General features: G+C 44.5%; 1 protein-coding gene across 1 annotated transcript; it reads left to right on the top strand.

The window, feature by feature from the left end:
• The first annotated feature begins 4161 nt into the window (after positions 1–4161).
• LOC123055079 (uncharacterized protein At5g50100, chloroplastic) lies at positions 4162–8406 on the top strand. The gene is made up of 8 exons (XM_044478996.1): positions 4162–4478; positions 4556–4686; positions 5940–6047; positions 6455–6511; positions 7370–7435; positions 7700–7760; positions 7915–7958; positions 8045–8406. The coding sequence occupies exons 1-8, from the start codon at positions 4337–4339 to the stop codon at positions 8078–8080; spliced, it is 645 nt and encodes a 214-aa protein (XP_044334931.1). The 5' UTR covers positions 4162–4336; the 3' UTR covers positions 8081–8406.
• The last annotated feature ends 7438 nt before the right edge of the window (positions 8407–15844 follow it).

Below are 15844 nucleotides of genomic sequence, written 5' to 3' on the forward strand. Positions count from 1 at the left end.
TCTACCTGATCCGAAAAAAGTGACAGGAATTGAATCTTGTCACGGAACACCCTGGTATATGCAGTATTCGCACCTGGAACCTCCATAAAAAGAGCATGTTACATTTTGCCATTTTGGACATTACTAGCTGCAATTTGGACCAAGTATGTTGTCAAAATTTTGCACTTCAGGCTACTTACAAGACATAGTCCAACATGCAAAACTACTATTATTCTTCTCCCAGATTAAGGAGTTTTTCTCCCCATGATTACATTTCATGAAACGAAACCGATAAGCAACCGTCCCCCAAAAGGGGGTAAAATCTGTCAGTTGCAGCAGAAGGAAATAAAGGGTTAGTTAACTTCTATGTCCAACATTGAAGTCATCCCCCAGGACGATCAAACACAACTCCCTTGGAGCGAAGCATGTGACAAAAGCAGAACAAAAGCAAATGCATCCGGCCGAACAATCAAAGCATTGGAAGATTAACTTTTGCAACATCGCCAAAGGACTTCAGGTCCGGCTCATCCAACACCAACTGTGCGCCATCCCCAACACCTGCTATAGATCTCTATAGCCAGTCAAATGAGCAGCATAGCTCCTTCCCGCAGCTCTAGTTTGTTTCCTCTTATCTGTAAACCGGACCGGTACGTAATCCAGTGAGACAACCCTATGGACCACCATAGTAGGAGGATCACCAGGGTGCATATGTGATCAAAATCAGCAGCGTTTCTAGCTTTCATGGTGTCCAAAACGCAACCATCGCACCCAGAGCCAACATTTTGCTTTGCTTTGCCCTTAAAACTACCAATCCGGGCACTAAATCGGTCTACACCCTGGGGCTCGTCAATCAACCTGTTGCCACATGAACTAGTCTAGTCCCCAAACATATCTAGCAACATCATAGTCGAAGAATAAATGGTGCATACCCCCTACAAGTTCTCGCGCGTTCAAAGTCCAGCCAGTGACAATACCATATTTTTGAAGGGTAACCGGTGACAAGGCCTGGTTAAAAGTGTAACCACTCACATGATTGCCTGGCCTAAATTACAATTTGGTCCTGTTCAGAGAAGGCCGTTGAATATGGGGGAACCGTAAGGGCCTAACCCCAAAAAAGACGTAGCTGTGCGGGCATGATGACCCGCGCCCCCCCTGTACCGCGCGGGGCAATCCGTGCCCGCCACGCCTCACCGCGAGCGGACGGCGTGGGAGCGAAGAAAGGAAGAGCCGGGTCGCGGTTTCCGCCCGCCCGGCTAGCCGCGTGGAAAGGTCCGGAAGGGGCCGCGCTGGCCGTCGGATGAAGAATCGCCAGCCGTCCAAAACGCACGAGGACGGGCGTGCGCGCCGCGAACAAATGGCGGCGATGTGGATAAGCGCGATTGGCCACGGCCGGATGGCGTGGGGCGCGGGGCCCACCGCCTCTGGTTTACGTTGCTGTTTACGAGACGGCCTGGCGTGGGCCGATTCCTATCCGAAAGAGAAAGCCCCTGCAACTTCTTCTGCTTGGGTTGGTCGACTGGAGCTCGTGTTTTTCAGCTGCGGTTTGGACGACCTGCCACCTCCTGACGGCCTCCAAGTTGCATGGCTGATGGGTCTATCCCGTGGGCATCGTTCACGGTTTCGTCGTCCTATATTATTTCTTCATCCTTTTTTTCCGAAAAGGAGGAATATTATATTATTTGTTCATGCGTTCCTCTCCTGTCCCTTGACAAAGAAACTCGTTAGGTGCTAGCAATACCATGGTCCATGGGCCATCTTTCTTATCTTGAACTTATGTCACACTATATATTCAAATCAAATAATGGTTACATCTACGGAGGATCACTATCCCAAGAAATTATAGACTTGAAATTGTCGGAATTCCTAGCAAGCTTGTGTGCCACCTTGTTCCCGTTCCTTGACAGGTGAGAGTAATAGACTGAACCGAAACTTTGAGCTAAATGAAAACACTCACTCAAAGTAGCAGAATAAGGGCTCGGGATATTAACTTCCGCCTTGCATGCATGAATAATCTAAAGACAATCAGATTCAAAGATCACATTGAAGCATCCCCATTGGTACGCTAGCTCCATACCGTTCTTCAACGCCAAAGCTTCCGCTGCATCGGCATCAAGCACATACGTAAAGAGAGTTGTTGACCCAACAAGAGCCTCACCCCCGATGGTTTCGAAGAACCGCTGCCATGGCTTAGCTTCCATCTTCCATGAAGCATGCATCCACATTCATTTTATAAAGATTTTGAGCAGGTTTAGACCATTTATCATCAGGTACATTAGCAGCACTCCTAGAGCCAGTATAATTACCCGTTATCACATGTGTTGCGAGTGCTGGTTTGGAAGGAGTCGCCACCCCTTCACCCTTCATAGCTTTCGTCCTCTGCCGCCAGGTGTATCAGGTGATGGAGTCCTGGACTAAGCGGTACTCACCACATCGTTTCCCCACCAGGTGGGGCGGGCCGAGTACTCCCATGGCGGTTCACTAATGGGCCACTTCGGCCAGCCCATGACATATACAAGGAAGATTAACAGAGTTCTTCTGCTTGTTCGACTGGAGTCCGTGTTTTTCAGCTGCGGTTTGGACTAGGAGTGGATTGACGAGCTGCTTGGCTTGTTAAGGCTCGGCTCGTTAAGGCTCGACTTGTTAAGCTCGTTAAGCTTAACGAGCAGAAAAACTTACTCAGCTCTGTTCATTAAAAAGCTTGTTAAGCTCGTTAACAAAATACGATGTGCTACAGTCTACGCGATGAGAGTGTAGGTATGATTTTTAAGATGGTGACTACATGAGTATGTGCGCTAGTTTTCTACCTCCTATGAGCTAGGTTGGCTCGATTAGATGGGCACGTAAGATGCTACAAAAATGTTGTAACAAAGATGAAAATATGTATTGTGATATACTAACGAGCTTAACGAGCTGCTCGTGAAACTCGTTAGATCATTCGTTAAGCTCGGTAAGATTAACGAGCTGAAATTTGTGATTGACTCTGTTCATTAAGAAGCGAGCTTCGAGCTTAGCGAGCCGAGCTATCGAGCGCTCATTAAACTCACGAGCTATGAGCTTTTGGTCTAGCCCTAGTTTGGACGACTTGCCAGATGACCTCCAAGTTGCATAGCTGACGGCTCTATCCTGTGGGCACCGTTAATGGTTTAGGAGAACGAATCTCATCATCCTATATTATTTGTCCATGCGATCTTTTTTGTTCCTTGTCAAAGAAACTCGTTGGGTGCTAGCAATACCATGGGCCATCTTATTAAAGCTGTGTGGCCTTGTTTGACTTACATACATGGATGGGGGATAGCTCTCTTTGTTTTCTGGGATTCTCGTCATCACAATTTGCATCATATTCTGTTAGCAAGGTGCGCGAGTGTGCAGCCTGTCCGCCTGCCCACTCATGTGTGGTGTTTAAGGTTTCCTCTTCTATCAAAAAGATGCTGTCAAGGGCTAATCTTGGCTTGTCTAATTCTTTTCATTACATTTTGTTCATGTTGCAACAACACAATATGGCTAGTATTAAAATTGTTCGGTGAGAATGTTGTTCGACTTTCTTCGTTTGGCAATGGTGCTCAGCTGAATGTCTTTGATTGTAAATGGTAGTTCATCAGTAAACTTCGGTGCAAAAGTAGGTATGTTGGAATGTAGGTGTATGCCTACTTTTGTTGATGAGTTTCTAATACTATGAGGTAGAGGAAATTTCTAGATATTTTCCTTGGACACGACATTTTTTTTGAAAGGAAAATCTGTAGTGGGAACACTGTGAAAAAGAAGAATGTAGACAAGCGAGGTGGCGTGATGACGACAAGGATACACACCATGGATAACAGAATGCCTTATCACCTTGGTAGAGCACCTCATCGAAGCGCAAATATTGCCCCTCGAGTTGGCGCCATCAGAGACATTGACATCATCGAATTGTGGAGGCCACGACGCCATGGAGATGGAAGAGAAGGACACCTCGGTAACAAGTAAGCGATGGCGCCGACATGGAGAGAGAAAAATGGAGGCCGCAAGACCACGATCGAGAGAGAAAGAGCGAAGCAGGAAGACGAGATGCAAGCGTTCACGCACTAAGGCTAAGGGACGAACGCTCACTCTTAGTCCCGTTCAAAGAAGAAAAATATCAAAGAAACAGAGGACAATATAAAATGGATGCGGGGAAATTTGCGGTGTGGAGGGAAGGAGAGAAACCGCCCTCGTGGAGCGAAATCCGACCGGTGAGCAAAGCGAACCCCATTTGAACCAGCGGAGGCCACCGCATTCCTGCGGCGCAACGAGGCCACCTCGCCCACCACACGCAAAGCCAGGCAGCGTCGGGCGCGAGGGAGACGGGAGACGGATCGACCGACCGACCCGACCGGCGCCGATGGCGAGCTCGCTGGCCCGCCTGGGGGCGGCGCTGCCCCGCGCGCGCCCGCTCGCCGCCGCGGCGGCGGTGGCGGCGGCGCGGACCCCGCCGCGGGGAGCGCGGTGGGACCCCGCCGCCCCACGCCCCGCCTCGCTGTACGGTGAGCGAGCCTGCCTCCCGCTCCCCCGCTTCGCTGTATCGATTCGAGCCGTGTCTGAACTTTGAATTGAACTGCAGCTCGCAGGTGCCAGGCTCACTCGGACGTAAAGGCGCCCCCTGCATCGGAGTCCAAGGATGCGGGGAGCTCGTCCCAGGGCTGGAGGATCAAGATGCTCTACGATGGTGAATGCCCGCTCTGTATGCGTGAGGTGTGTCACATCATCCACCCATGGTTTCTGGGACTTGCTTATTATGTTCAGCAATTGCATATTCAGAGTGCGCTCAAGCCTATGAAGCAGCTTTAATAACGGCAAATATTCAGCAATTGCATGTTCAGAGTACTACATGTTCAACCAGTGCCATAACTGGATGCTGAAATTGATGACTGTATGATAGGCCATATGAATCCATGAGAATGAACTTAATGTTAGGCGATGCTGGTAAATGGTGCTGAGTCGGCAAGCTGATTTTGCCGTTGGCTCAGTCACGGAAACAGAATATCCTGTGTCTATTTCATATCCAGGGCACTTCTCAACTATCTATCTTTTTAAAGTCTAATATAGTGATATGCTTTTTGTATCATTTCTTTTCCATACCATTGTATTGAATCCATTACTTATTATATTCAGCAATTGCATATTCAGAGTGCGTTCAAAACCTATGATGCAGCTTAACAAGGACACATATTTGTACATGTTCAACCACTGCCATAACTGAATGCTTTGAATTGATGACTGTGATATGTCATATGAATGCATGAGAATGAACTAATGTTGGGTGATGCTGGTAAATGGCTCTGAGTCTGCAAGCTCATTTTGCCTTGGCTCAGTCGCAGAAACAAAATATCCTGTGTCTATTTCATATCCTATGGCACTTCTCAACTGTCTGTTTTTTTTTAAAGTCTAATGTGGTGACATGTTGTTTCTATCATTCTTTTTCCATACCATTGTATTGTATTCCTTTTCCAGTTTAGATTATTTGATGCTCAGTCAACTGCGAAGAATATTTCCAAGATGATAAATGAGATCTCATTGTTTCCAGGATTCTGAACCATCTGATCATGTGGATGAACTTTGTTGATTTGAATTAGTCCCAACAACATGGGTGTTTCCTATGAATTCTTGACTGTCATCATCATATACTACTCGTGTCATGCTTAGTTTATTTCCTTGGAATTTCTCATCAGCATAAAACTGTCTTTAGGAGACACTTGGCTTTTACTCCAGAGTTCCCCGCCATGAACTTAAGTCTGTAATACTTTAGGACCCTGTCACATGGGTTCGACATGCTACGAACTCTATGCACATCACCATCTTATGAATAATGAAGTCTCTGATTCGCAATCATTTAATTCTGAATTTATTTTCTTCACTTGTCGGTGAATAAAACAGTACAGACTTACTGGTGATCCTGCAAGCTGCAGCAGCTAAGTTTGCTCTTACCAACTCTCATGTTTTGACAGGTAAACATGTTGAGGGAAAGGAACAAATCCTATGGAGCTATAAATTTTGTCGACATCAGCTCGAAGGATTACTCTCCGAAGGACAATCAGGATCTTGATTATGAAACTGTGCGTATTACCTTTTAGTACAGATTCTCATTTTGGTTTATTAGTTCCATGCTCGGTTTTCTGAAAAGAATGAAGTTGGTCATGTATACGATCTATTGCCTCAGTGTCCAAATTTCAGCCTGTTTGATTTTTTAAGGCTACTGATACAAGAGCATAAAAGATACCATTTCGTAGTTGTAGTGATACACACCCAAGAAACTGAATATCTATTTCCCCCCCTTGTAAACTTGTTTCTGGATATTCCAATGGCAGCCAGTTTTATATTCACAGTTTTTAGTAACTCGCAACTACTTATGTTTATAGTTAAAAATTGATGGCGGTGTTTTAGAACAGTATGCAATCATTTTACCTTTTAGACTGAAGGCCTACCTTTTTTCTCTCTAAATAAACTTATTTTCTGTTTCCAGGCGATGGGGAGGATACATGCCATTCTCTCAGATGGAACTATCGTCACAGATGTTGAGGTATGACCGTGTGAAATTCAGTGATTTGCATTCTCCCCTACTGAACCTTTTCTTTTCAAAAACAGAAGGTAGTAAGTTACTATAGGAAATATAATAGCTTGAACTTATTTGGAAGCAAATGAAAGGCAGAGTTAGACATGGAAGTGATTGAAGTAGTGAATGATATATAATGTCTCCCTATTACAAGAGCATCCACATCCCTTGGTAGCAAGGAGAAGCTAAAACCCTCAAACGGATGATTAGTCCAAGACGCGGAACAGAGTTATTAGTACTGTGATACAAGAGTAGTATTACACACAGGGCTTATTATCATCACATTATTATAGTAACTGTTTTGACCATGTGGCATTATCATATATTAAAGAAGTGTCTACCAGTCTGGAGTTAGTTTGAGCCTACAGTATAAGGGCATCTGCAACAGCTTGTATGTTCGATCGTTGGTAAAAGTGTCCACGTCAGCAGCCAACAGCACATCATACAAGCTCTTCAATGAGACGTATGTTAAGCGTATGTTAAAAATCCAGGCGGGTCCACTAAATGTTGAAGAAATGAACAGACTTGCCTCGGAGCTTGTGCATGGAGGGTTGCTTCAGGATCATACGATTTCATTCTCTCTCTTCTTTTATTACATGCCATGTCATCAAAACAGTCTATGTGGCAATTTTACCAACGATGACCATACAACCATTGGAGATGCCCTAACCACTCCGTACTAGTGCCAACTGCCAAGCTGACAAAGGTTGTAATACCAAGAGAAATAGGATGACCTTAGCAACATATGCAGAATTCATGTACATTTTGTGTATGCAACGGTTATTTATATGTTTTTGTAAGTAGTTACTAAAGTTACTATTGCAGGCATTCAGAAGGCTTTATGAGGAAGTTGGACTCGGATGGGTTTATGCAGTTACTAAGTATGAGCCTGTAAGTGCACATTTCCAGAGTAAATCCAAGTATCAGCTTGTTTCGTTCATTTCAGAGAGTTGTCGTTCAGCTGCACGCTTTCTACTTGATGGAACATTCGCTATATTAAACTTTTTTAGATGGAATGCTAAATCAAATTGAAGAACTGAGGAATTCAAATTTTTGCTCTGATGTGATCAAATTGAAGAACTGAAGAATAATTTAAACTTTTTAAATTATCATGTTACTTGTAATCCCGATCTTAATTGCTCTGATGCCTTGCAGGTGGCTACCATAGCAAATGCAGTATATGGTGTATGGGCCAAATACCGTATGGAAGTTACAGGTTTGGCCACTAATAGTTCGCCACATCGATAACTCCAACTATGTTGTTTCTCCATTTATTCTTGTAGTCGGATTAAAACCATTTTAACGATTTGCACATTAATGAAGTATACTGGATGGTTTGAATGATGTGCCCATTTTTGTCGCTATGACAGGTCGACCTCCCCTGGAGGAAATTTTTGCGGCCCGAAGACAAGCGGTTAGTTGGTTTTATTTCCTCTTCTTGGAACTTCATATATGACCATGAATAACTTGAGCTCACGGACCCGTCTTTTCTTCTGGCAGGGTGAATGTAAAGATGATAAAGCATGCAAGATGTGAGCAGTGCTCTGCACGTCTTCACTTCTACACACTGTTAGATAGGCACACATACATATACAGTTAGTCTAATATTTGAAGGGTTGCGAGATTGACGACAGAGACGATGATGTTTTCTGTGTTGGGTAGTCAATAATTCCATAATCTTGCATGGATTCTATGAGCAAGATACACAACTTTAGCAAGTTAATTCCGGGATGCTGTCTTCAGTTCTGCACTGAGTTCGCTTGTTGCATCGTATCCTTCAGTGTCCACCTTCTCTGTTTCACTGTGTATGACCAGACTTGTTCTCTTGTGCAGCAAGATATTACAATACCATGTATTGGAAAGTGGAGTGAGTCACTTTCATACATATGTTTAGATATTACTCCCTCCATTCCTAAATATATGACGTTTTGGTAGTTCAGTCTGAACTACCAAAACGTCATATATTTGGAATTGGAGGAAGTACATACATTAACTAGTCAAACGTTCAAATTATTCCGAGATTGATGATACAATGCTGTTCTGTTGTGGAAAGTTTTAATACATATCTGGTGCTTAATTTGCACTGCCAAAATAAGCAGCGTGATTATCTTTTTATACCAATCGTTTGAAGATTTAAAGGTCTTTTCACACACAACCCACACCTGCCCTGTTTTCATTTAAAAAACGAAGCCAAAGATATAAGACATTTCAGTTCAGCCAGACAAGTTTTTTTTCCTGAAAGGAAAGCCAACTATATATTCTTTGAACTGTGAAATCAAATCAAAATACACCCACATATAGTAGCCATTTGGTGAAGTATCTGGAAACCAGAATAAGTGAAGATACAACTTCAATTGAAAAGTACCATTACATATATCCATATACACACATCAATGAAAACATGAACCCACGCACACAACGCAGCCGCCTCCTCCTCCACCAAAAAAGCTAGGGTTTGTGCCTCTCGCCGGCTCCGCCGCAGGTCTGCCTCGTCTCCGGTGGCCCTAGGGCCATGGAGGCGAGGTGGATCCTGGCAAGGGCCAGCGAGAGGGCTCCGTTGTTAGTCGTTCCTTTCAGATTTGTTAGGGTTTGTGTCCTGCTCAGGAAGACGAGACGACGGCGGCTCCCTGAAGATGGAATAAAGGTCTCCCCGCCTAGCCCCCGTTCCAGTGGTGCGTCTAGCATCATTGGTGGGCGTGTGGAGGTGTGTCTCCGGGGGATCTATCCTCGGTGGATTTGCTCGGATCTGGTTGTTTTTCGTCTATGTTCATGTGTCTTCGGATTGGATCCTTTCGATCTACGTTATCCTTCATCGGCGGCGGTTGCTGTTCTGGTGCGCCGGTCCTATGGGGCCTTAGCACGACGACTTTCCGACTGTCTACTACAACAAGTTGTGCCCGACCCCGACGAGGGAGGGGCGATGACAGCGGCGCGCCTTCGGCTCGCTTCAGTGCTTGTAGTCGTCGCTAGGTGGTCTACGGACCTGGATATAATTTTTATTATTTCTGGTGTTCGTTGTACTGCCATGATTGAAGATGAATAGATCGGAAGTTTTTTCGCAAAAAAAAATGAAAAATGAACTCTTGTTTCTTTATTTGTCATGCCTCGAGCAGTTTTCATCCTTTAAATAGTTCTCCCAACATCTCCTCACATATGTCGGGACTGCTGCTTCCGCGGCTAACGTTTTCCGCAACCTCCAGATGCTCCTTCAGGTACTCGCGGTAACTTGTGATGACTAAGCTGGTGATAGTTCCCCGCATCAGATCTCTGAGCTGCGGGTCTGGAACCTTCCAGAACTTGTGAGCGTGGTACGTTTCATGAAACGCTGATTGGAATTGAGCCAGCGAAGAAGAGGCGTTGATCCAACGATGGAGTGGTCCGCGCAAATTTGATTTCGGTATGCAGGACGACACATGAGACCAGGAAGCATTGATATAGCTACACATGTACAGTAGTATTGAAAAGGATTAGTATGTTGGTGCATGCGTGCGTACTGGGTGTGATGACTTGTGTGTGTTCACTCGTGTGTTCGTGTGTACGCGACTTCGAGCTTTGGTGTGTGTGTGTGTTGTGTGTGCGCTCTGGTGTGTGTTAAGAATAGAATAGTTGCTTATCATTTAAGCTAATTAGGATTAAGTAAATTGTTAGATAGGATCATGTACTTCCTTGGCTCTCAAGGCAACTATGTAATTCCTTGACTCTCAAGTAACTATGTGTTTACTTGACCGCCAAGCACCATGTGTACTTCCGTCTGGGTATAAATACCCCACTTCTATCATCAATAAAGACTAATGGATCATCTTTCATTCATCTCTCTTGTTCTTTACTTTTTTACTTTAAACATGTTATCATGCACTTTGCTCTCCATTAGAGAGATAGGCTAAGACAGAGAAGAACAGAGGCGAATTATCTATGGCAACGGAGGCCGTGGCACCAGAATTGCACACCCAACGGCGGCGCAACAGCAGCCCACAGCATCGGTCTCCGTCGCACGGCAGCGTCCTCGGCACCAACTAAGGCGGCGATGCAGCTTGCCCTCACGGCAACCAAGGCGAACAAGACAACCCCGGCGTGCCCTCTGCCATGTGGCGGCTCTCAGTCGGCACGCAGCCTGGTCCTGGCCATCGGCCGGCTCTAGCACACCATTCATGGAAAAGACGAACATGCATCTACGATGCATGCACACAAGAAATCCATCGGGAGAAAGCCAACTTGATTGTCTATTTATGATTAGCATCACTGATTCATTGACCGATTGTTTTTCCCTGTATCAGCAAGCATTCCAAATAGAGGAAGGAGAGAATGGTGATGTGTAAACCCATCAGCGGCAACCGCTTCAACCATGGCGAGAAGAACGCGACTTTTAGGATGGAAGCGGCGCTCTTTGATGCACGACGCAGTGGCGCCCTCCAACGGAACCTTCTGCATACTGCTCCCCACCGGTCCGGTGACTCCCAGCGCGCGACGGCTCCCGACCCTGCGCGGCTTCGCCCTCCCGCGCGCTCGTAGCGCTGCTACCGGCCATCGGCTGCAGGACGCAGCACCGAACGCTCAAAGCTGATAAGAATGGAAATAAATCAAGAATTTACTCATCTTATCATCCCTTAATCAGTCAATTGATCATTTTCTATGTACATGTATGCACTCATGCGAATTGCTTTGTACCAGAAAAAGGTCAGGAGAAGCACGCTTCTTCCAAGAGGCGAGAACGACATCACTCTGAACAGAAAATCTCCAAACATAGAGATCAAGGCAAGATGAGAGGAAGTGTTGAGACAAGAAGATGAAAATTAATATCCAAAACCGTATCTTCTCAGCGCGAGGCAGAGGCCAATCCAAACTCTACAGCCCGATACGGCCGGCGCTGCCTCCAGATGCGGCGATCTCAACCATCCGGCGTGGTCCTCAGATCCGGCACGAATGCGGCCTCAAGCGCCCGAGGCCATCCGGCGAAGCGCTCTTTGGCGGTCGCGACCACCATGCCCTCCAGCAACACGACGTCCATGGCCTTCGTCCCGGCGGTGGTTCGCACCTCCCGGCGTCCAGCACGCCATGGTGTCCTTCTCAAAGCGACGGGAGAAATTGGGGAATCTTATCCCTCTGGCCATTTTTCATCTCGGTTTCTCAACACACGTTTGGACTAGAGCATAGGTTATTTCCAAATGGCATAAAAATATAATTATGCACTATTTTACATCTTGTAAAAAAATCATTTGAAGCATCATGTCTTCATATATTACATAAATATGTAAATCATTAAGTTTTGCATCTATATGTATTACCACAGTAATACTAATGCAAAAGAATGTTTTGCGTACATTTATTCCTTCAGAATTTAAGACATTATATATGTCTTTGCATCAAACATTTCCTAAGGCATACATTTTAGGAGAACAACTATAATTTTTGCAATTGTCTTTTTGTTCTTGCAAATCGAATTATAATTCAAACATGAATTATGAAGTGTCGTACTCAATATGACTACCCATATTTATTCATGAATCACAAGGTAATGGTGCCATCTACTGCACAATTTGCAGATTATCCACCAATACTGTGAGGTCTACGTCTTGTTATTTTGACAAGATGACTACCTTTAACGTGCTCATCCGAATATTAATACTAAGTGTGACTACCTCAAGATATCATAAGGTAATATTGGCATCTACTGCAAAATTTTGCAGACTATCCACCATTACTGCAAGGTCTACATCATGTCATTTTGACAGATGATTACCTTCAAAATGATTTCATACATTTAGCATAACATAAGGTAATAGAATTATGAACATCTACTGACAAAAGTCAGACTGTGTTTTCTATTACTGCGAGATTTACACCATATTGTTGGTTATCTTCAAAGTGTTATCCTATAAATAGAGGTCTACACATATGGTTATAAAGCATCACCGATTTCAAAATTTGCTCCTTTGAAGCAATTGTTGTTGTTCACTAAAATGATTTACTATCATAGTAAATTCATGCATGATCATTACATGTTGAATGGTATTATCTACCAATATCAATTATTCAAGCCTCATTTTGCTTGAATAAGTTGTAGACAATTTCGCAAATATATGCATACCTCTAAAGTTGCATATTTCCTCGAGAATAAAGTCCAGAATGTTAGCAATGACTTCATCACATGCGTTGTATTGAAGGATACACCCAGGATGACCTTGGCCGAAATTGTTCTCAAACAAATCATTCTATCCATATACATCGCTTACTCCTAGAAGTAAATTAAATAAATGCATGAGCCTTTCTCATGTAACACATGGATGACATTTCCAAATGCAAATTCACGTTAGGTGGGAGTGTTTATTTTAAGATGATATATGACATCGGTCATTTTACCCATCTATGGCATTGTGGCACTATAACTCCACCTTCGAAAAATGTGTCATAGCTATTCTCTTAATAGCTATAAGTATGTTCATACGCATTTTATATGTCACCAACTTCACTTAGTTCTTAAACTAAGTACATAATGGATAATATTCATTTACTTTGAATATTTCACTTAAGAGATACATGTTGCCATGAGCACATCGCGAATGATCACCCATTCGTTTTTCAAGACCTCAAGTCTACCGCTGCGCACAATTTTGTCACTTAATCAACTTTCAAGTTGAGATCCCGTGATCAAATATTTTCATATGCAGATCCGGTTGAAAATTCTACCTCCTCTTAAGATGGTACTACCATTTTTATGATGAAGAAACATGGAATTTCTTAAAATCATCAGATTCACCCAACGGGTGCTATACCATTATTTGAAATTCTTGCTAGTACCGAGAATACTATGCAAGTTAGTGGTAACAAAATAGAACCATGAAGAAATTCGAAGTAAAGTGGAGGCTAATAGACAACCAAAGATAAAATTATCTCTTAATAGGAATCTGTCATTTTCAAATGATCGAAAGACAACTCCCGAGTTTTTCAAATGTGTGGTTATATAAATATTGTACCTATGATTACCAAACCCTCAAACATATGGTCGAACCACACCACAAATTTATTAAAAGGCCAATAAGTTCATGTTGGAAATATGCCCTAGAGGCAATAATAAATTGTTATTATTATATTTCTTTGTTCATGGTAATTGTCTATTATTCATGCTATAATTGTATTGTCCGGAAATCGTAATACATGTGTGAATACATAGACCACATCGTGTCCCTAGTAAGCCTCTAGTTGACTAGCTCGTTGATCAATAGATAGTCATGGTTTCCTGACTATGGACATTGGATGTCATTGATAACGGGATCACATCATTAGGAGAATGATGTGATGGACAAGACCCAATTTTAAGCATAGCATAAAAGATCGTGTAGTTTCGTTTGCTAGAGCTTTTCCAATGTCAAGTATCTTTTCCTTAGACCATGAGATCGTGCAACTCCCGGATACCGTAGGAGTGCTTTGGGTGTGCCAAACGTCACAACGTAACTGGGTGACTATAAAGGTGCACTACGGGTATCTCCGAAAGTGTCTGTTGGGTTGGCACGGATCGAGACTGGGATTTGTCACTCCGTGTGACGGAGAGGTATCTCTGGGCCCACTCGGTAATGCATCATCATAATGAGCTCAATGTGACTAAGGCGTTAGTCACGGGATCATGCATTGCGGTACGAGTAAAGAGACTTGCCGGTAACGAGATTGAACAAGGTATTGGGATACCGACGATCGAATCTCGGGCAAGTAACATACCGATTGACAAAGGGAATTGCATACGGATTGATTGAATCCTCGACACCGTGGTTCATCCGATGAGATCATCGTGGAACATGTGGGAGCCAACATGGGTATCCAGATCCCGCTGTTGGTTATTGACCGGAGAGGCGTCTCGGTCATGTCTGCATGTCTCCCGAACCCGTAGGGTCTACACACTTAAGGTTCGGTGACGCTAGGGTTGTAGAGATATATGTATGCGGAAACCCGAAAGTTGTTCGGAGTCCCGGATGAGATCCCAGACGTCACGAGAGGTTCCGGAATGGTCCGGAGGTGAAGAATTATATATAGGAAGTCAAGTTTCGGTTACCGGGAAAGTTTCGGGGGTTACCGGTATTGTACCGGGACCACCGAAAGGGTCCCGGGGGTCCACCGGGTGGGGCCACCTGTCCCGGAGGGCCCCGTGGGCTGAAAGTGGAAGGGAACCAGCCCCTAGTGGGCTGGGGCGCCCCCCTTGGGCCTCCCCCCATGCGCCTAGGGTTGGGAACCCTAGGGGGGGGGGGGAGCTTTCCCCTTGCCTTGGGGGGCAAGGCACCCCTTCCCCCCTTGGCCGCCGCCCCCCCTTGGAGATCCCATCTCCCAGGGCTGGCGCACCCTCCCAGGGGCCTATATAAAGGGGGGGGGGGAGGGAGGGCAGCATACTACAGCCTTGGGAGCCTCCCTCCTCCCCTGCAACACCTATCTCTCTCTCTCTCTCGCAGAAGCTCGGCGGAGCCCTGCCGGAGACCCGCTACATCCACCACCACGCCGTCGTGCTGTTGGATCTCCATCAACCTCTCCTTCCCCCTTGCTGGATCAAGAAGGAGGAGACGTCGCTGCACCGTACGTGTGTTGAACGCGGAGGTGCCGTCCGTTCGGCACTCGGTCATCGGTGATTTGGATCACGGCGAGTACGACTCCGTCATCCACGTTCATTGGAACGCTTCCGCTCGCGATCTACAAGGGTATGTAGATGCACTCCTTTCCCCTCGTTGCTAGTAGACTCCATAGATGCATCTTGGTGAGCGTAGGAAAATTTTAAATTATGCTACGATTCCCAACAGTTCAATGGGATAAATTTGAAAATTTGCAAATAACAACCAGATTCTGGTAAAGGATTGTTCTCAGAATCTTCATCAGAAGGAGGACCAAAGTCTAGTGCAGAAAATGGAGGATGAACTCATTTGCACTCAAGAATATTGGAGACCTCAGGTAATCTCCTAATTATCCCAACATATTATTAGCCTATACTTGTACTACTACATGTAGTAAAATGTCCAATATCATATCCCTTGGATACAATATTCGATAAATTAAATGTATGTTTCAATTCATACTCAATATTGTTGCATACACAATGATTTCTAAGTAATAATGAATTAAATATTAGGCTTGATAGCCTTAGCCATCCTAGTTTGGGGATGATTAGAAAAGTATTTGACAATTCTGTTGGTCACAACTTAACAAGTTGCAAAATATTCCCCGTATCATCAGATTATATGTGCACCACATGTGCCATAGGGGAAATCTGTTTTAAGGAACTCTCATCTTAAAATTCTAAATAAGCCACTTATTCTTCCTTGAACACAT

The sequence above is a fragment of the Triticum aestivum genome, chromosome 2D (assembly GCF_018294505.1).
Source record: "Triticum aestivum cultivar Chinese Spring chromosome 2D, IWGSC CS RefSeq v2.1, whole genome shotgun sequence".
NCBI classification, from domain to species: Eukaryota; Viridiplantae; Streptophyta; class Magnoliopsida; order Poales; family Poaceae; genus Triticum; species Triticum aestivum.